The sequence below is a fragment of the Cricetulus griseus genome, chromosome 8 (assembly GCF_003668045.3).
Source record: "Cricetulus griseus strain 17A/GY chromosome 8, alternate assembly CriGri-PICRH-1.0, whole genome shotgun sequence".
Classification (NCBI taxonomy): domain Eukaryota; kingdom Metazoa; phylum Chordata; class Mammalia; order Rodentia; family Cricetidae; genus Cricetulus; species Cricetulus griseus.
This window is the reverse complement of record NC_048601.1, coordinates 98,129,779-98,150,030: the sequence shown is the minus strand read 5'-3', so window position 1 is coordinate 98,150,030 and position 20,252 is coordinate 98,129,779. Positions and strand designations below refer to the sequence as shown.

The 20,252-nt window shown below is 53.3% G+C and overlaps 2 protein-coding genes across 8 annotated transcripts in view; one reads left to right on the top strand and one right to left on the bottom strand.

Moving 5' to 3' along the window:
- Nos3 (nitric oxide synthase 3) overlaps window positions 1-10,522 on the top strand; it is a 21,873-nt gene extending 11,351 nt beyond the window's left edge. For all 3 annotated transcript variants that reach the window (XM_035448614.1, XM_027428452.2, XM_035448615.1), the window contains 13 exons: window positions 2,396-2,463; window positions 2,832-2,948; window positions 3,047-3,221; window positions 5,177-5,309; window positions 5,411-5,489; window positions 5,629-5,816; window positions 6,308-6,480; window positions 6,776-6,986; window positions 7,066-7,153; window positions 7,961-8,082; window positions 9,471-9,619; window positions 9,775-9,969; window positions 10,085-10,522. In XM_035448614.1, the coding sequence (XP_035304505.1) occupies window positions 2,396-2,463; window positions 2,832-2,948; window positions 3,047-3,221; window positions 5,177-5,309; window positions 5,411-5,489; window positions 5,629-5,816; window positions 6,308-6,480; window positions 6,776-6,986; window positions 7,066-7,153; window positions 7,961-8,082; window positions 9,471-9,619; window positions 9,775-9,969; window positions 10,085-10,246 (1,860 nt within the window). In that variant the 3' untranslated portion in view covers window positions 10,247-10,522. The remainder of the gene's footprint in view (window positions 1-2,395; window positions 2,464-2,831; window positions 2,949-3,046; window positions 3,222-5,176; window positions 5,310-5,410; window positions 5,490-5,628; window positions 5,817-6,307; window positions 6,481-6,775; window positions 6,987-7,065; window positions 7,154-7,960; window positions 8,083-9,470; window positions 9,620-9,774; window positions 9,970-10,084) is intronic.
- Atg9b (autophagy related 9B) lies at window positions 8,678-19,629 on the bottom strand. 5 transcript variants are annotated; one of them, XR_004771021.1, is made up of 16 exons: window positions 17,377-17,941; window positions 17,211-17,254; window positions 17,026-17,090; window positions 16,525-16,686; window positions 15,815-15,956; window positions 13,903-14,657; window positions 13,575-13,731; window positions 13,247-13,426; window positions 12,569-12,805; window positions 12,262-12,395; window positions 12,026-12,122; window positions 11,733-11,856; window positions 11,511-11,650; window positions 11,152-11,347; window positions 9,781-9,909; window positions 8,678-9,614 (listed from the first exon to the last, which is right to left on the bottom strand). XR_004771021.1 is itself a non-coding variant. In XM_035448617.1 (16 exons), the coding sequence occupies exons 2-15, from the start codon at window positions 17,924-17,926 to the stop codon at window positions 11,526-11,528; spliced, it is 2,370 nt and encodes a 789-aa protein (XP_035304508.1). In that variant the 5' UTR covers window positions 17,927-18,754; window positions 18,866-19,629; the 3' UTR covers window positions 10,623-11,347; window positions 11,511-11,525. The 5 variants fall into 5 exon arrangements, 4 of the variants coding, with proteins under 4 accessions (XP_035304508.1, XP_027284256.1, XP_027284258.1 ...); XM_035448617.1 differs by lacking the exons at window positions 8,678-9,614; window positions 9,781-9,909 and adding an exon at window positions 18,866-19,629 and having other exon boundaries at window positions 10,623-11,347; window positions 17,377-17,521; window positions 17,924-18,754; XM_027428455.2 differs by lacking the exons at window positions 8,678-9,614; window positions 9,781-9,909 and adding an exon at window positions 19,316-19,629 and having other exon boundaries at window positions 10,623-11,347; window positions 17,377-17,521; window positions 17,924-17,993.
- Window positions 19,630-20,252: the final 623 nt, after the last annotated feature.

The window sequence follows — 20,252 nt, the reverse complement described above, 5'->3', positions numbered from 1 at the left end:
AAACCAAGCAACTCTAGTCCAGAGGTTTGCTCGATCAGGAGAATAGAGTGAGGCACAAAGGTGACTTCAGGATACTGGCAATATTTCATAAGGGATGCTGCTCACATGTATGTCTAGTTTGTGAAAACTCTAAGTCATTTGAAAACTGAGCTCAAGGCTGGGGACATAGGACAATTGACAGGGTGCTTGACTGAGCTCAAGGCTGGGGACATAGGACAATTGACAGGGTGCTTGACTAGCATATTCAAGGCCATGGGTTTGAACCCTGGCACCCCATTCATCTGGTGCGGTGGCACATACGTAATCTCAGCACTCAGCAGTTGGAGGCAGGGGGATTAGAAGTTCAAAGTCATCTATGGCTATATAGCAAATTAGAATCCAGCTTGGGCTACATGAGATCCTGTCTCAGAGAGAGAGAGAGAGAGAGAGAGAGAGAGAGAGAGAGAGAGAGAGAGAGAGAGAAGAAAAGATCCTGAAGTTCAAGTCTCATGTGCTGACTACAGTAACCCCACAGAAATACCACCCAGCTGATCTATAGTTAGTATTTAGAAGCTGTGTTTTGTGTGATTTCTAACTTGTTTCCATGGTGGCACCAAAATGTGAAACAGCCTTCTGAGTTGGCCCACTTAAATAATCCCCTGGAGACAGGACACTGCATCAGGCCCTAAAGCTTTGTCCATCCCAAACTGGCTCCAGTGCTGGGGGCTGCTCGTGACCAGTTGTGAACAAGTCCACTCAAGCAGGACTTGACCACCCCACCAAAAATTGATGATTAGTGTGTACATGTGTGTGTGTATCCTGTGACATGCATGTGGAGGCCAGAGGACCTTTGTGGAGTTGGTTCTCTCCTTCCACTTTTAGGTGGGCTCCAGGGATGAATCTCATGTCCCACTCTTGTACAGCAAGAATCTTAACCTGGTGAGCCCTCTCACCAGCCACCACCCGTTTTGTTTTGTTTTGTTTGAGATAGGGTCTCACCATGTAGACCAGACTGACACCAGGTTAATGCAAATCTTTCTAGCTGCTGGAATTAGAAGCATGTACCACTGCACCTGGCATGCCCATCCAGGTTTTAAAGCCCTTCTTCATTCAGCCACCCTTCAAAAACCACCTGCCTGAGCCATACATACAAAGATGCATGGTATTTGTGTGAGGATGTTGGAGAGTTGTTCACAGACTAACCAGTGTCCCTCAGTCATAGGGCAGTCACACTCTACCATACAGGCAAATGCGGGGATGGGATGTAGCCACCATAAAGAAGAGGTCAAGGGGCTGGAGAGATCTCTAAGCAGCTGAGAGCACCAACTGCTCTTCCAGAGGACCTTGGTTTGATTACCAGAACCCACATGGTGGCTTGCACCCATCTGTAACTCCAGTTCCAGGGGATCTGACACCCTCTTCTTGCCTCCATGGGTATCAGGCATGCACGTGATGCAGAGACATGCATTCAGGCAAAACACTCAGATGCATAAAATAAAATAAATAAATCTCAGAAAAGAAAATGAGGCCAAGCTTAAGGTGTTGGCTTAGAAGGATGTCCACAATAGGTCACTGATAAAAACTAAGCAAGAATTACATGGTTCCAGTAAAAAACAAACTATATGCACCCATGTAAGTACCAACAGCCCCCGATTTCGTGTGTGTTTCAATTGTGACCTTTTACTTCATGACAATGGAAAAGCAATATGAGTCCACTTGAAACTATTTCGCCGGATGGTGGTGGCGCACGCCTTTAATCCCTTGGGAGGCAGAGGCAGGGGGATCTCTGTGAGTTTGAGTAGAGCCTGGTCTACAGAGATGGTTCCAGGACAGCCAGGACTACACACAGAAACCCTGTCATAAAAAAAAAAGAAAGGAAGGGAAGGGAGGGAGGGAGGGGGAGGGAGGGAGGGAAAGAAAGAGAGAGGAGAATGAAGGAAAGAAAGAGAGAGAGAAAGGAAGGAAGGAAGGAAGGAAGGAAGGAAGGAAGGAAGGAAGGAAGGAGAGTATTTCAAATCCTGAACTTGAATCTGTGCCCCAACAAGTACTTGGAATGGGATCCTGTGTTTGGGTTGCTGGGCAGCAACCCAAACACAGTTAGCCAATCAATTGCAGGGGAAACAACCAACACTCTAGTGTGCTTTCCTGATGAGTTTAGATGTGTGGGAGACAGGGGTGAATGGCACGCTGCATGCTTTGTTAAAACGCTCACAGAGCAAGCAGCGCTCACGAAAAATAAGTTCAGGCTTTCTCTTTTACGTTATACACCTCAATAGGGAAGGTTTTCTTAAAGTCAATATTTTGACTTTTCAAGACAGAAGTTACTAATAAAGAATAATAAGGGCCAGCAGCCTGGTTTTAAGTTCCTATACAGTATAAAATAAAACTAACCATGATGCAAACACTTCCCGTGCAGAGCTTCGCGGCAGCATTGATGGAGATGTCAGGTCCCTACAACAGCTCCCCTCGGCCTGAGCAGCACAAGTGAGTGAAAGTGGGAAGATGGGATGAAAGACATTGGGGACACTAAAGGAGAGGTCTCAGGAGCCTTACCCTGGTCTCCCAAGTCTTTCCCAACAAACTGGAGAACAGACAGCATGAGGCCTGGACACCAGTCCAGCCCCAAGGGCCCTTCCTCACAGGGGACCTGATTACTTCCAGCCTATGATTCTCCCCTACAATCCTGAGGTCTCTTCCAGAAGGAGGGCACAGCAGAGCCCTCCACCACTACCTCAAGGTTGTATTTCAACCCTTATCACTTCAAGAGTAGGAATCCCGAAACTATTCCCTGGTTGGGACTGGGCCATGCTTCCAGTTCCTTGTGACACCCTGTCTTTATCCTCTCTTACCAGGAGTTACAAAATTCGATTCAACAGTGTCTCCTGCTCAGATCCACTGGTATCCTCTTGGCGGCGTAAAAGGAAGGAGTCCAGTAACACAGACAGCGCAGGGGCCCTGGGCACCCTCAGGTTGGGGTCCCCACTCAAGAGGGTGCATGGGAGGGAGAAGCCATCTGGGTAGACATGGGCTAGCATGCGGGCTTCAACAACAGCTCCCTGACCCACAGGTTCTGTGTGTTTGGGCTGGGCTCCCGAGCATACCCCCACTTCTGTGCCTTTGCTCGGGCAGTGGACACAAGGCTGGAGGAGCTGGGTGGGGAACGGCTACTGCAGCTGGGCCAAGGTGATGAGCTCTGTGGCCAGGAGGAGGCTTTCCGAGGCTGGGCCCAGGCAGCCTTCCAGGTGAGCTCCCCGGTGCCCTATATCTGACCCTGGTCAGCCAGCCCTGTGTGTGACTCTGACTGACCTGAGATGCCTCCTCCAGGCATTCGTAGTTGAAACCTGAAACACTGAGACTGGAGGCTCACTGAGTTCCTAACCTGGTTCTCCGGCCCTGCCTTGTTCCTTTCCAAATGTGCCTTCATTTTGCCACTCCATGGCCAGCCCTTCTGGGATCAGCCCCCAATAGTAGACAACAGTCCTACCAATAGTAATGACACACCAAGCTAGAAACACAGCAAAAAGGAATAGGCAGGGCCTACAGAAGGGTCCCTCAGACAGCCATAAGCTGACCCCAAGAGTGGGTGCACAAAGGAATAAGTTCAGGGCACTGGGACCCCTACTCAAGGCAGGTAAGATGGAAGAAGAAAGACAGGGCCCAGAGGGTCAGTCAGAGGTCAGGGCTGAAGCTGAGGCCAGTAGGAAATCCAGGAAACAGAAGACCAGCCCTGGTGCCTGGCCTGGAGGGCTGGTTCTGGACACGGAAGTATCCCAGGGGACTTCCTCAAAGCATCTTGCTCACGCTGATACTTCTCACTCAGTGAGGGAGCCCCCACATCTGTCCACCCATTTGGGACTCAGTTTTAGCTAGTCTGAACCCAAAGCAAGAATGAGGCCTCCTTTGGAGGTGGGGGAATCAGAGGGTTTGCTGGGAAGGAGAAGGTCAAGAATGAGAAAGAGAAATAGAAAATAAGACCCTGAGAATATAGACAAAGATGCTGGAAGTTTCTAAGCAGGGTAACCCCACAACATGAAGTTTTATAATTGCGGTGAGGCAGACAAATGAAAGCATCAGAGGAGCAGAAAGACGGGCTCACTGGGACCTAACGGTAGGGATCGGAAGGAAGGGAGAGGGCCAGGGGAGGAAGGAAGAGATATAAGGCTGTACGCACCAGAAAAGAATCATAACAGCCTGGAGAGAGGACCCAGCCCATCGCCGCGAGTGCTGCGTCTCAAGGCTGGAATAGCAAGCTGCTAGTCCACTTATCCCCCACCAGAAGCAGACAGAGCAGGCTCCCTACACCTCCTACAACAAGACAGCACTGGCCATCTGCATACTCTGTGCTAAGGGCTTTGCTCAAGTGGCAAAGTGCTTACCCGGCATGCACTAAGCCCTAGGTTCAGCCCTTGGCACTACAAAAACCAAGTGTGTCGGCATACTCCTGTAAGCCCGGCACTTAAGAAGTGGAGGCAGGAGGATCAGAAGTTCAAGGCCACCTTTTTTTACATAGCAAGTTAGAAGCCAGCCTGGTCTACAAAAGACCCTGCCTTGCTGGGTGGTGGCAGCACATGTCTTTAATCCCAGAACTCAGTAGGCAGAGGCAGGTGGATCTCTGTGAGTTCAAGGCCAGCTTGGTCTACAAAGCAAGTTCCAGGACAGTCTCCAAAGCCACAGAGAAACCCTGTCTAAAAAAAAAAAAAAAAAAGAAAAGAAAAGAAAAGAAAAGAAAAAGAAAAGAAAGAAAGGAAAAGGAAACAAAGAAAACTGCCTCTAAAACTGAAAGTATATTATTTAATCTTTTCTGAACCTAATGAAGGATCAAGATGAGAAACTGGGACAAGAAAGATTTAGGTACCAAGAGAATCCAAACTCAGGTCTGAGTTCATGGCTGCCTTCACAGAGCTACTTACTATATTATGCCTAACAATGTGCTCCCAGGGACATAGGATCAGTCCTTATCAGACTAGCAGGTGTGACAAGTCACGATGACAGTGGCCAAATGAGCCTCGGTCTCTTACAACTTCATCCTCCCTGTCACCAATGTGGATACTGACCCCACAACTAGGAACTCGGGCTGCCCTAGCTGAAATGAGAAGAGACAGCTGGCAGGCCCAGCCCTACCTCCCTTGATACACCCCTACCCTACTGAGGCTCCCTGTGGTGAGCAGCCTCAGGTCCTCACCTACTCATCCCTCAGGCTGCCTGTGAGACCTTCTGTGTGGGAGAAGATGCCAAGGCTGCTGCCCGAGACATCTTTAGCCCCAAACGCAGCTGGAAGCGCCAGAGGTACCGGCTGAGTACCCAGGCTGAGAGCCTGCAGTTGCTACCAGGTACAACCCTGACCTCAACCTGACCTTGTTAAGTGGGGGGGGGGGTCCTAGGTTTCTCCCTCACAGTCCAGGACCCACTCACTTGCTCTCTTGCTCCCCAGGGCTGACCCATGTGCATAGGCGGAAGATGTTCCAGGCTACGATCCTCTCTGTGGAAAACCTACAGAGCAGCAAATCCACGTGAGGAATACGGCTCACCCCATTCTCCTCACTATTGGTGTCCCTCCCCACTCAGACCTACCACACCCCTTCTCCCACATTCTTCCTTCCGTCCTTGCTATTCTCTGACCTCAATAACTGCCTCCCTTTGTACCTCTAGCCGAGCCACAATCCTGGTGCGTCTGGACACTGGTGGCCAAGAGGGTCTACAGTACCAGCCAGGGGACCACATAGGTGTGTGCCCACCCAACCGACCTGGCCTAGTGGAGGCACTGCTAAGCAGAGTGGAGGACCCTCCGCCATCCGCAGAACCTGTGGCCGTGGAGCAACTGGAGAAGGGCAGCCCTGGTGAGATTGTGGGCTGGGCTAGGCTGGGAGATTAAGAGCCTGCTGCATCCCCTGGCACAGGATACCATGGTGCCTAGAGCTGACAGGGTTGCCACCCTGCTTCATACCTAGGTACTGCCTGGACCTAGCTGCCACTCCAACCAGGATGGCCTTGTTGCATGTGGCCCTTTCCCAGAGCCCACCAAGCACCCTAGAAGCCTTTTCCCACAACCACCACCTCCCCACAGTCTAATTTCTCTGTAGTTGACCTGTCTCCTTCCAAAACAATGCCTGGAGATAAGATAACTTGATGGGGTAAAGGGCAGAGGAGATCAGATCGACCCAGTTCAGCCAGGGTCTCCCTAAACATACCAGGGCTGCACCGACAAGTACATGCCACCATTCAAGGACAAGTTTTCCAATAAGACACAGTCTCCAAAAGGGGAACTTAAGCTCAGACCACTCAGTCTCAGTGGTCCCCTCCCTCAGAGCTCCCTGTGAATCATTCCCAGGTGGCCCTCCCCCCGGCTGGGTGCGGGACCCCCGGCTGCCCCCGTGTACACTGCGCCAGGCTCTCACCTTCTTCCTGGACATCACTTCCCCGCCAAGCCCTCGCCTCCTTCGACTGCTCAGCACCCTGGCAGAAGAGTCCAGTGAACAGCAGGAGCTAGAGGCCCTCAGCCAGGTGGGGGCCATGCTGTGGGAAACAGGGGCTAGACTAGAGGATAAGTTGGGGGATATTCAGTGAAAGGAAGTCCCCGGTACGTGCCAGGCCCTCTGGACTTGCTTCTCCTAACCAACGTGCTCTGGTGCTTTAAGGCCTGTCTCCGGGCTGACCGATTCATCTCTGGGTGCTCTGGGTCTCCAAGAGGGGTGTGTTGGTCTGAACTGAGCATGGATGGATGCTAAGAAGGCTCGGCTAGATAAAAGTCACTCTGGGAAGGACTGTGGGGCCCTCAACTCAGCACATCTGCCCCCAGGACCCCCGGCGCTATGAAGAGTGGAAGTGGTTTCGCTGCCCCACACTGCTGGAGGTTCTGGAGCAGTTCCCATCAGTGGCATTGCCTGCCCCTCTGATCCTCACTCAGCTGCCCCTGCTCCAGCCCCGGTACTACTCTGTCAGCTCAGCACCCAGCGCCCACCCAGGAGAGATCCACCTCACCGTAGCCGTGCTGGCATACAGAACCCAGGGTGAGGCTGGGCGCTGGAAGAGCCTGGTCTTGGCAAGACTAAGACAGATCTCTGAATGGCCTCTCCTCCTAATCCCTAGATGGGCTGGGCCCTCTGCATTATGGTGTGTGTTCCACATGGCTGAGCCAACTCAAGGCAGGAGACCTGGTGCCCTGCTTCATCAGGGGGTAAGTGAGGACTCTGGGGTAGGGAAGGGCAACTAGAAGAGATCATTGGTGTCCAGGCAGGGATGAGAAAGTGCTACGTGCATGGCAGGAACCAGTGAGGAATATGGGGCAAAGGGCATGTCTCATGGGATTAGCTGGTAATTAGGTCCCGGGAAGCGTAGAGGGCCTATTAATACATCAAGAACAGGAGTCTCTGGGTCCCTTCACAACCATGGCTGAGCTTTGGGCCTCAATAACTTGGTGCAGAGTGCTGCCCCTGAAACCTCAACTACCAGAAACAACATGGATTAGCCAGTGGCCCTGCTGCTTTATGAAACTGTAGCCCTGCATGCCACCTTGTATCCTGCTACAGCCTACATTAAAAGTCTAGACTTCAAGACAGGTGGTGGTGGCACAGCCTTTAATACCATCGGAGGCAGAGGCAGAGGCAGGAGGATCTTTGTGAGTTCGAGGCCAGCCTGATCTACACAGAGAGACCATATCTCAAAAAAACAAAAAACAAAAACAAAAAAAGGTGTCTAGATTTCTGTCAGGCATGGTGGTACACACCTTTAATTCCAGCACTTGGAAGGCAGAGGCAAGCAAATTTCTGTGGGTTTGAGGCCAACCTTGTCTACAAAGCAAGCTCCAGACCAGCCAGAACTATATAATGAGATCCTGCCTTAAAAAAGAAAAGAAAAGAAAAAAGCCAACAACTTATTTTGTCATTGGGCCTTAGGCTTTCCTGTCTGTACAGTCTTAAGTTGGTTGGTATGTATAAAGTCATAGGTGAAGAAAAGAGGTCTTAACGGACTCTTCTCTGGTTAGGGCTCCCTCCTTTCGGCTGCCACCTGATCCCAACTTGCCCTGCATTCTGGTGGGTCCAGGGACTGGCATTGCACCCTTCCGGGGATTCTGGCAGGAGCGATTGCATGACATTGAAATCAAAGGTGAGGCCGGGTGCACCTGGAAGTCAGAAGGGACCCAAGGAGAAAGGAGGGGGGGCTGGAGGAAATCACCACAGAGAAACTGGGACCAGAGGTGAAAAGAGACATATTTAATGGGGAGGGGAGGAGAGGAAAGGGCTGGGCCCTGTTTGTTTGCCTTCCTGGTGGTCCCTTGTTGTGCCAGGTTCTAGGAGCCCAGAGACTAACCCAAGGACTCTGATTCAAAAGCAAAAGGTTTCTTTTTATTTCAAGCTGGCCAGCTCACTGCATGGCTGGCAAATGAGATGCCAACCAGCCAAAAGGAGAAGCTTTTAAAGGGACAGACCATAAGGTTGAAGGTCACAAATTTCAGAGTTTCCATGGTTACTTAAGGTCATACAAAGTACAGAGGAAAGCAGTAGCTATATGTATGTATTTTTTAAAGAATTTATTTATTTATTGTGTATACAACATTCTGCTTCCATGTATATCTGCACACCAGAAGAGGGCACCAGATCTATAACGGATGGTTGTGAGCCACCATGTGGTTGCTGGGAATTGAACTCAGGACCTCTGGAAGAGCAGTCAGTGCTCTTAACCTCTGAGCCTTCTCTCCAGCCCAGTAGCTATATATTTTAAGTGAGATACATTTGAGTGAGATAAGACAGGGCACAGGGTTGCAGGGTTACAGGGTCACAGGGTCTGTCAGTGATCCCCTGGGCTGGGGACCAGCATTTAGCAAATGAATGTTAACAAGACTGGTACACAATTACCTTCCCTTCTCTGAGAGCAGGGGATCAGGCGCCAGCCATGGCACTCCTGATTTAAGGAGTTAAATTTTCCTTTACCATTAGACGTTCCCTTTTCAGGGCCTAAGTTTTTAAACTTCTATTAATTTTAATTTTTGGTTCCTCACCCTCTGCATATGATGGGTTTTGAAATGGACTGAGGGTAAAGAGGGGAGGGATAGGGACAGGAATTCAGTCAGCAGACAGCTCCAAGTAGATTCGGAGCTATGTCAGGGCTCATCTAGGATGAGGTGCTCGTCAGGCACACAGATATGCAGGACAGGCTCTAAAGCTACACAGAGAAACCCTGTCTCACAAAAACAAAAAAAAAGGTTGTGAGGGAATGGAAGGTTGCAAAGTGCTGGGCCTGGAGTGAGGAAGGGGCCCTGGAATGTCACACAAGGTCCTGGGCACGTTCCACTCCTGGTCCCGCCGCCTGAATGCCTGTTTCCTTCTGTAAAATCAGAGGCGTGCGTACCAGGGTCTGGGTGAAAGCACCCTGGAGGCTGAACAGTCAAGATAGTGGCTGGCTGGCACCCTGGGCAAGAGCGGCCTGGAGCTAGCTGGTGTTGCCGGTGTTGCTCCAGAGGAAGGGCACCTCCCAAACCGTCTTGTTGCTCACAGGGCTGCAGCCCGCCCCCATGACTCTGGTGTTTGGCTGTCGATGCTCCCAACTCGACCATCTCTACCGGGATGAGGTACTGGATGCCCAGAAGCGCGGGGTGTTTGGACACATCCTCACCGCCTTTTCCAGGGATCCTGGCAGTCCTAAGGTACCAGGGTGGTAAAGACGGCGTGGCCAGGCTTCTTGGCGGTCCCCAAGCCTCCCCCAGCCCGCCCACCCCAGTCGGTGCCAACGCCCCTCGGCCACGCCCCAAGCCCGGCTGGTCCCCCAGCAAGGCCTGCCTCCCGCCCCGCCCCGCCCCAGACCTACGTGCAAGACCTGCTGAGGACCGAGCTGGCGGCCGAGATCCACCGCGTGCTGTGCCTCGAGCAAGGACACATGTTTGTCTGCGGCGATGTCACTATGGCAACCAGCGTCCTGCAGACGGTGCAACGGATCCTGGCGACAGAGGGCGACATGGAGCTGGACGAGGCCGGTGACGTCATCGGCGTGCTGCGGGTGCGAAGGGGCGGGGCCAGGCCGGGGTGTGTCTGCGCTCGCCCCGCCCCCGCCCCGCCCCTCCCCTCTCGGGTTAAGGTTTCGTCCACTGAGCTCTTTTTCTTCTTCCCTTCAGGATCAGCAACGCTACCACGAGGACATTTTCGGACTCACGTTGCGCACCCAGGAGGTGACAAGCCGCATACGCACCCAGAGCTTTTCCTTGCAGGAGCGACAGCTGCGGGGTGCCGTGCCCTGGTCCTTCGACCCGCCCGGCCCAGAAACCCCCGCTTCTTGACGGTCTTTCCCTCCTAGTTCTCGGAGAGAGGGATCGTCTCACTCCGTTCGTTCCGCTGACCAATACTGTCTGCCCACCCCACCACCCTCTCTCTCTCTCAAGCCTACAGCATCGGTCTCGACACCTGGACAGGGAGGGGTTTGGCCTGAATCTTGAGGGTTCCTCTGGCTGCGGTGGCATTGACGGCGGGCATCCTGCTGCCCCCCTGGTATGCCTTCGATGGACTGTAGACTCCCTTTTGTCCCTCTCCGGAGTATCTTACCTTTAAAGTCTTAAGTCGTTCCGGTATTTATTAAAGATTTATCATAAAAGATCATGCCAGATGTCGTGAGATGCCCAACCCAAATCTTGCGGATTACAATGATTGCAAAAGAGACAAGTTCCATGATTTAATGTGGACAGATGTGGGGATAGTAATTCTTTGACAGTGAGTACTAGACACCTCTCTGTGAGACCCAGTACACTGAAAAAAGTTCCCAACCAGCCACACACGGTCCTGTGATTGAGTGAACAGGTGCAGCCCTCGGCTTCCAGGAGTGGGGCATGCCAGAAATTCCCATGGCAAAGATGTGCGGCACAGCCACGAACAATCTTTACCCAGGATGAGGAGCCACACCCACTTCCTCAGACGTCACAGCAGTGCAGACGTCCAAAAACAGCAGCCCTCTCTAGTTTTTCCACTCACAAGTCTCCAAATCCCCCCACCCCTAGTCCCACAGGAACTCAAAGGGGAGGCTGACAGGAACAGCTCCCTGCCTTTCAGGCTCTGTGCCTCACTGATCCCTGACACTGAGCTTGACCACTGCCTGGCCCTGCCCTCCACCTTGAGGGCACTGGGGCCCTTCTTCCCATGCAACTACTCCACAAGAGCTGGGGGGGGGACACTAATACCCTCTTATCCTTACTTGCAGGGCCCATCTTCATCTCACAGTCAACTCCTACTCTTTGTTCTCTGGGGCAAGCTCCTCTTTGACTCCCAGATCATGACCAACTAGAATATCCTGGGCCTGTCATCTGGGGTGGGATTGGGCATCAAAAGATGGCTCCGTGTGTCTTTCCATGCCACCCCATCCAATTTCCTGCAGCTAGAAAAGCCAGAACCTGTGGGAGGAAAAGGCTGTTAGCAAGCATCCCAGGCACCTAGGTTCTAGAGAGAGAGCCCCACCATTCCAGATTCAACTAGTGTCCCCCATCCCTCCAAAACTGACTCCAAACTAGTTTCTTTATCCTTGCTTGCTTGACCCCACATTCAGGCAACACTGACCTGCAGAATCATCAGTCAGTGCAAGGGGCCCGGTAGGGGCTCCTTCTGAGTGTCTGTGGTCTCCTGAAAGCGCTTTGGAAACAGATTCCGGGCCCTCTGGATACCCCACTGCTGTCTTGGGCTGGAAGCAGGACTAGAGCCTGGGGAATATGCCATTGGGTGAGCAGGGTTGTGATGCTTAAGAAACACCAAGATCTTGCCTCTATCCCCTACCCTCCTCACCATCACTTGACCAGGATGGTTTCTCCTCATCAGGTGAGCCTGGCTGTGAAGGGCTGGACCAGGGCCTGGGTGGGGAGGAGGCTGAAGCCTCTCCCCATGGTTCCTGTTGCTGCTGTTGATGAAGCTACATGAAGGAAGAAGAATGAGGGACTCCCTCATATGCGGGGGGGGGGGGGGATGCCATGAGGGGTGGGGCACAGAGAGCTCGTGGTTCCTGTAAAGCAGTCTCTAGATTCTGGCCCTTCCCCCAGTATTAATTTCACTCACCTTCTTCCCATATTCCCGCTACATACCTGATGCAGGTAAATGGCATGGAGGCTCATCTCAGCAGAAACAAGCTCTGGGAGCTGAGTCAGCTTCTGGCTCCCAGTGCCTCCTGGGGACACACAGCTAAAACAAGATTACCAGTCAAGAGACATCTCCCTCACAAAGGAAGGTGGGCCAGGTTGCACCCCACTTCCCAAGTCCCCTCTCTCGGAGAGTCAATGCCAATCCAGACTTCCCTGCATCTCAGGCCTCCACCTCTCACCTGGGGTCCTGGACCATTCGTGAAATAGAGGCCAGGAGGCTGGCTGTAGCAGCCGCAGGGCAGGGAGCTGTGGGACTAAGGTCCCTCTGGGGTTGGCGGGGATTCACCAAGAGATTGGCCAGGAAGGCTTCAGGCTGAACAAAGAGAACCAAAAGCATCACAGTAGAAGAAGGGATAAAGCGAGTCCCAAGGAAGGCAAGAGACGTGACAGGTTGACCTGGCTCCCAGGGTAACACACAAAGCCAGGCATGCCCAGGGAGAGGAGGAGGGTAGGAAGGGGAAAAGAGTAGACAGGCCTGGAACTCACCAGAGGGGATGTGCAGGCACTGAGCACCCCTGGGGTTGGGGGGCTTCGGGTTGAGGTAGCACCCCAGGCAGCTGCATCTTGTTGTACCCGGCCCCGAAGGTGTCCAAGGAACTTAGAGCTGTGCCCTGGTGGCTGCCATTGTGGGTGTGCCAGGGAAAAGCGCATTAAGGAGAGTTCGGTCTTTCCATCCTCTGCACGCTGAGAGAGTGAGGCTTCTGTCTGTCCCTCTGAGAGCCACTGCAAGGAAGAGTCCTTCTGGCGTTAGGGACACCAAGACTCAGATAGGTAGGGCAAGAAGTTCTGCCCTCAGTTCCAGATGAAGGAAATTCAGGCTGTGCCTGGGATTTGTTCAGGATCATCCAGGAGTAGGGTATTGGAGCAGGACATGGGTGCTTAGTCTCAGATACAGTCAGCTTTGATGTTTTGACCAATGTGCAGCCCTAGTTCCCAAAACAAGCCTGTGTTCCACTCCTCACCCATTGGCTAGCCTCCTTTATAGGCTGGGGCGGGGGCAGCCTTTGCTTCCCTTTATCATCATCATCGTTTTGGGGTTTTTTGTTTGTTTGTTTTTTTATGTACCAGTAACTCTGTAAAGGACTCTATAGACCCGGTGTGCTTTGGCAAGGCAAGCAAATGCCTGTCCAACACAACTCTGCAAGGTCTGAGAAGAGCTCTCACCTGAGGGTGCCCGTGGCGCTTCACATCCATTAGGGCAAAAGAACAGATGTCCCCAACACCAGCCACATCCACGGTGAAGTGATGAAAAAAGTCAATAATCTCCAGAGCACGGGGGTGGAACCAGAAGAGCAGAAAGAGAGGGGTGAGGAGTGGAGACAGGAGCTCTTCCAGGAGGGAGACCTAAGGAAGTAGAGGTGAGGCTGAGCAGGGGTCAAAGGCTTTCCACCACTCACTCTGAAGCCTCCCCAGGGACCCAGCCCCACACCGGTGTGGCCTACAACTTATCCCAGACTGCTTATGCCCAGATTGCAGGCCCGGGCACACTCACTGCTCGGTACTGAAGCAGCTGCGCCATCTGCCAGTAAGAGCTGGCCCGCGCACCCACAGCACCAGGCTCCTCCGGGAGGTAATGCATGTGTGCTAGCGCCGCCTGCAGCAGGAGCTGCGAGGGACGCCCCTGGTATTGCTCCTCGGGAATGAAGGACCTGGAGGGCAGGACGGGGATAAGGGATGCGGTTAGGAAGACCTGCAGGTAGGATGCAGGGCTGGAAGGGTGCTGATGGTGACAGAAGGGTTCGCTAAGAGGAAGGAAGCCTGCGCCCAGGTCAGAGAAAGGCCACACACCGATACCTCCTCCCTGTTATGTGTCATCGAACCTGGCCACGGTGGCTGTGACCCCAAGCGCCGTCATGGTAGTGAGCACGTGCTCCACGGCCAGCACGTCCTCATCATAGATGGTGAGCACCAGCAGCGCGGCAAAGAGCGCTCCGGAGAAGAAGACCAGCTGGCGGGCCAGCAGCGCGCGCAGGGGCGCGGCGGGCTCGGCGGCGCGGAGGAAGGCGGCCGCAGGCCGGTAGGCGCGGGCCAGGCGCGCCCGCAGTTCGTGCGGTAGCTCGTTGAAGTGGCGCAGCTGCAGGCGGGCCAGGCGGGACCAGCGGCGCGCCCCGAAGGCGCCGGGCTCGCGCCGCAGCAGCTCCACGTGGCTGTAGAAGGCGTAGAGCACCTGCCAGGCCAGCACCAGCGGGCTCAGCGCCAAGTTCACGGCGGCCAGCAGCAGCACAGTGCGCCGCCAGCGTGAGGCCAGAACGCCCCGGAGGTCACTGCGCTTGTAGGCTTCGGGAAGCTCCCAGCCCCCGCGGAAGAGCGAAAAGGGACCGCGGAAGAGCAGCAAGTCCACGTTGAGCGCCAGGCCGCGGCTGAGGAAGGCTGCGCTGCCACCCCAGGGCAGTGGACAGCGGGCGGGCAGCAGGCCCTTGTTGGCCAGAGCCACCTGGTAGTTGGTGTAGCGCAGGATGCGGTGGTGGACGTCCAGTTCCGTCAGCGGCCTCGGCTGCACACACAGTCCACCGCTCCTCTGCAGCTCCAGGAGGCGGGACTGCACCTCGGCCCAGGACACCGAGCTGAGCTCCTCCTGAGGAGACGGGACAGGGGAGCCTGGGGACCTGTATTCCCCTCCACAGAGACATACAACCTCTATGACCCACTGAGCTTCCTGCAAACCCTGGTGGCGTCTGTCCCCACCTTAACGTTCTGTCTACTACCCCTTCTGCTAACAGAAGCATTTCTCCTTTCTTTCTGCTTATCACTGCCGCTCATGTAGCCATTAGCCATATGCTTCCTGGAGATACCTATTCAGTAAACTTGAGGGATTGGTTTTCTTTGTTGAGCCCGCTTCAATCCCATGTCTAAAAGAATGGAACCTCTTCTCTCTCCTCACTGCTTTCTACCTGCACAAGCTCTGAGAACTACGGTTGCACCCACCGCACTCCAGACCGCTCTGCAATCACCTCACTAGCTTTCCCACAGCCCTGCCTGCCTGCCTGCCTGCGGCTGCGTCTGGGGGAAGACAGCACTCCCACACTTCATTCGGAGGGACCCATGTGAGCCTCAAGCCTCACTTTAGCCCAGTCTTCCCAGTGCAATTGTTTCCTCAGGACAGCCTCCACAGCTCTTCCCAGCACAGGGAAAGAGAAAGGGAGGTCAAGAGGGAAGAAGGATGGGGTGAACAGCACCACCAGTGCCTTTGTCTGCTGCTTTCCTACTCCAAAGGCTCTTGACATCCAAAGGGAAGCAAGAAATGGGGACTAAAGAAGATGTCGGAACAATAACCCTGGGGACAAAGCTAGAAGGAACATGACCAGTGAAGTGGTCAAGAGACTGGCTTTCATTTCAGGGGCCCTAGAAGGCTCTATTTCAGGCAAGCAAGCCCATCTGCACTGCCCACAGTGTTTTCCTCACTTCTTGCCCAGAGGCTTGGTTGGCCTAACCTTCTTCACTCAATTAGGATGCCTCCTGCTTTAGGAAGCCCAGTGACAGCCCTTCCTCTAAACAGCCATTGTTTTGACGACCAGCATGTGACTGTAAGTCACAGTATATGACCCATCAGAGTAAAGGAAGTTCCCCAAGAGTCAGAGCCAAGTCTGCTAAGTGCCAGTGCCTCCTGACATGACTCAAGGCCCAGAGCAGGTGTCATTCAGCCTCCATCTTTCTGCTCCTCTCAGATGGTCCTTCCATGTGTATGGCCCCACTTTCTCCTGTCCTCTGCCCATGCTGTCACAGCAGGCTTACTGGGGGAATGTGCAGGGCCTCCCTGTAAAACACCTGGATGTCCCAGTAGCTGAAGAGGTTGCAGACTGAACGAAGCAGCTGGAACAGCCAGAAGCCAGCAGCCAAGACGAGGAGGAAGACCAACAGAGGACTGTCGTGGACCCTGTCGTGGACAGGAAGGGTGACAAGAAAGTGGAAACCCACAGAAAGAAAATGGTGGCAAACACCTGCAGGGCTCAGTGGGGCTGGGGGGGGGGTCCTCAGTGATCTCGGCAAAAGAGCCTGCAAAGTCAACACTTTTCACAAACAACAATCATGCATTCTGCTTTTCATATGCTCATTCTCCCATGGGTGTACAATGGAGTTTCCCAGAAGCTACAAGACAAGTGAAGATGTCACATCATACTGACATCCCATGCAATGTGCATCCCTGCATTCCTAAGTTTTAAAGTTGTCCTCAGGGCCAGGGATGTGGCTGACTGGAACAGCACTTGCCCAGCATGCCAGAAGCCTAAAATAAACAATTGTCCTCACCATTAATTTCTAAGAAGGTAGACAGAAGTGTGACTCATAACACAAGCTCTTTGAAATTCTCATCAACTTGAGGCTATGTTTGTAAATGTGCCGAGCACTCTGAGAGTTGATCTAGACCAAGGGGCAGTGTAAGGAGGTTCCTTTCTTCCATCCTTTTGTGAGCTGAATCCAGAGAAACCCACCAGACTGTCACTTACTTCTCTGCACACTGGGCTGAGGGCAGAATAGCATCTGACAAGGTCACTTTGCTGTGGAATGGCCCAGGTCTTGTTTGGTTCTTTGGTTGGTTGTTGAAGAGAACATTGTAATCCACACAGCGAAGGAGGAAGGTTGTGAAGGTGACGATGAAAATGAACTGTCTGAGAAGGACGTAGGACACTGATCAGGCCTAAAGGCAAGGTGGACTCCCCGCCCATCTGCCAGACAAGCTGAGGCTCTATATGACCCCTCCCTCACCCTTCACGGCCCCAAGACCAGAATGGAAAAGGAGAGGTGGGGCATAACCCTGGATTTGGTCTCCAGCACCACTAAACAGGGTCTGGTAGGACACGCCTGTGACTTTAGCACGTGGGAGGGAGAGGCAGGAGGAATAGGAATTCATGTCTATTCTGTAATACATGAGATCCCAGCTCAAAAACAAAAACAAAACCTGAAAACAGGAAGACAGAACAGAATTTAAGGACAGGAATGGCTCTCACCCCAGCAGGAAGACGTCCTCCAATAGGATGCAGGCAAAACCATTCCGCTGGTGGAAGCTGTAGATGTAGCAAGTTTGTCAAGAAATCTAGCTGTCTATGGACTCTTCCTTAAGAGATGTCCCCCCCTCTCCCCTGACCCACAGTGCCCCCACCATGACCCTCTACATGTGGAGCACAAAGGATATCTTGGTGAAGAAGCTGTCCAGGTTCTGGATGTGATGCCAGGAGCCTGGGTACAGAGAAACCATTACAGGACTTGGCATCGCCACCTTGGTGATTAGCTCCTCTACGCAAACCCAAACCTGCCTGGACCTCCGACCCACTCAGTCTCCCAAATGCCCCCACACTTACCACGGAGTCCTTCGGGCACATGAAGCAAGGGTTGATGGTCCTCTCCATGGAGGGGTGAGTCTTGGGACCCCTCAGGGTCACAGTCCTCTAGCCGTTCATAATCCTGCTCAGGGATCAGAGGACCTATCCGCAGCCCAGGATGGTCCTGGGAGGACCGGCAGGAGGGAGGGGGAGTGACCAAGGCCAGGGGTGGGGTGGAGTGGGCCCCCCATGAGGGGGGAGCAGAGGCGGGTGTCATTGTGGGGTGGCTCTGTGTTGGGGGTGTGGCTGGGGTGGGTGAGGCATTGTATGGAAGCTGAGAAGCCCCTGCCTCCTGAGTCACCAGGCAAGGAGACCCTGAGGCAGGAGGGAACAGTGAAGAGGAGCAGCTTCTTGTACGAGGGGCAGGGGACAGAGAGAAGACAGAGATCCTCCCTCCCCCAAGTCCCCGACATGGAGAAGCAGGCGGGGGCAGTGCCATGGGGAGCAGAGGCACTGCGCTGGGGCCCAAGTCTCCCCACCGCCCCCGCTGCTGCCTCCTGCTCCCCCCCCACCCCATTCGGCTCACCATCAAGGACAGCTTCTCCTGAGAGGTTGAAGGGACTGGGCTGCTGCTGTTTCCACAGAGGTCTGTGAAGCTAAACAGAGACTACAACAGGGACAATGACAACAACAGCACCAGGTGACTCAGGCTGGGCAGGCCTCAGGCATGCCAGCCCTCAGCCACCTGTGTGATCACTCACACTTCTTGCAGGGCAACCTGGGGCCAAGGCCCAGGCTCCACACCTGGGAGGGACACCAATTTGGGAGGCAGGGGTTCAAGAGCTCTTGGGACTAAAAGAGACACCTGTAATCTCTGCTGTCAGCCCGTGAGGACACAAGAGGTAAAGAGAAGGTAGATACAACAAAAATAACAAGCACAAAACAGCAAAATCCCATCAGAGGATTATAGAGTCTTGGGAATGGGATGTTAAACCTTTCATTCCCTAAAGTTACATTCCCTTCCCTCCACACCTCTGGGCACTGATCAATAGAGAATGACTTAAGACCACCTGCCCACTCAGATTTCCTAGCACTTGGGAAGAGACAGAGACATCAGGATCAGGAGTCTGAAGCCAGCCTAAGCTACATCTGACCCTATCTTAAAAAAAAAAAAAAAAAATAAGGCTACATTTTTGTTTCTCTGAGTGGAAGAAGAGGAGACTTGACTTTGCAGTCAGTTAGGAGGAAACACGAAGGAAGTTAAAGGAAGGAACGCTAGCTATCTTGGATTTGAGAAATCATTTCAGGGACTTAAAAGTAGAAAATCCTGGTTCCTTGCGAGTTCCATTATGCCTTCTTTATCCTCTTGATCCTTGATATACTCTCCTCCAAGCCCTGACCTGGTGCCAGGGGCCTCCTGAGAAGCATCAGCAAAGGAAGGTAGTAAGAGGTCCAGAAAGAACTTTGGAGGATAATGTGGGTATGGGGTGATAGACTGGCTGAATTGAGTTCCTTGTTGTTGCCTCACCAGGGAGGAGGAGGCCCAGGTGGCTGGTCTGATGGCTTGCCCAACGCCATTCCCAAGGTCCTGAGTCACCAAGTGCCCTAACTGAAGCCCATGCCTGAGACGCTGACTTGGCTAGCAGGGCTTTCAGGGTTTAAGCCAGTATCCCAGAAATGGAGAGGAACATAGTGCTTCCTAGAATGTTTCCTGGAGGGACATGGAGGACATTCGTGGAATTTCCCAAAGTTTGGCCCAGGATGCTTGGTTTTCTTATTTCCTGCCTCATTTCTGGCAGAGGAATTGCCACAAAAGCCCATGCCTTTGTGGCTGGGCAAGGTGAAGAACTATGAAAACCTTTTTACAAGTGGCAAAACAGAATCGGGGGTGGGGATTCCTCTGATCTGTTTGAGACCTCTAGAGAGGGAGGTTAAGTGAGGTTTTTAACCGGCACCTCCCTGTGTACCAGTTACTCACACAGCATCCTTGATGGTCCATAATTGTTTAAGACTATCTCTACACACACCCTGGTCTCCTCGGCCCAGTCTCAAATTCTGGCTCATTGTTCCATCCAGTTTCACTCTAAATTCCCATATCCACAGCACCTATTTTCCTCCCTCGGCTCAAGCCATTGTGAGTGTCGGAAGCACCACTAACAACGACGCTAGTAACATATCAGCGTTCCAATGTCCAGGCGGATTACCAGCGAGCAGATGCTGGCCGGAAGCAGCGCCCCCTCGTGACCAGTGACTACCAGAGAGCCTTTCCCTGACCGAGGGGAACAGGAAGGAGTCAGAACCACTCCCACCAAGGAGCCACAGCCCAGTGGAGGAGGCAGTTAAGGAAATAATTACAGAGAAGGTTTGGTGACTCAAGCTTGTAATCCCAGCACTGGGAAGGAAGGACGGCGGCTTCAAGACAAGCCTGGGCTGCAAAGGGAGTTCCAGGCTAACCAGAGCAGGCCTCGGTGGGGGTAGTACGGGGATAATTACAGCAAGAATGAGTGCCCCTCGGGTGCAAGCGCCGTCCGCTCCTGGGCTGGAACCTTGGGCCAGTGATTCAGACCCAAACGAGGGACGAACCTGTGGGTTGCACCTCGGTAAACTCAATGACCTCCATACTAATTATTCAAAACAACTGAGGATCGCCATCAGGCCCGCTCCGGGCGTCTTTTAATGCATGTGGCTCAAGTCTGCAAGAGCTGGAGACTAAAGTGATGGCACGCCGCGTGCATGTAGGTTGTTTGTTTTAAGCTGCCCCGTCTGTTTGCCCACATCCCTCCTCCAGAACCAGGACTCTACACTCCCCGAAGATGCCGGAGCGTAGAAACGCCCTTAAGTCAGAAGCGTCAGGGCAGCCGCACGTAGCAGAAGGCACGCTGCACACTCTTCGACCATCACCGGCCCCTAAGGCA

What these genes read in the sequence shown, in the direction of transcription:
- Atg9b (XM_035448616.1), bottom strand. Translation starts at nt 17,926, where the DNA reads ATGGTGAGCCGAATGGGGTGGGGGGGGAGCAGGAGGCAGCAGCGGGGG. An exon ending in TCAGCCCAGTGTGCAGAGAA is followed by an intron (nt 15,957 to 16,524) that starts GTAAGTGACAGT and finishes TGTCCACGACAG; the next exon opens with GGTCCACGACAGTCCTCTGT. An exon ending in AGCTGCTTCAGTACCGAGCA is followed by an intron (nt 13,427 to 13,574) that starts GTGAGTGTGCCC and finishes CTACTTCCTTAG; the next exon opens with GTCTCCCTCCTGGAAGAGCT.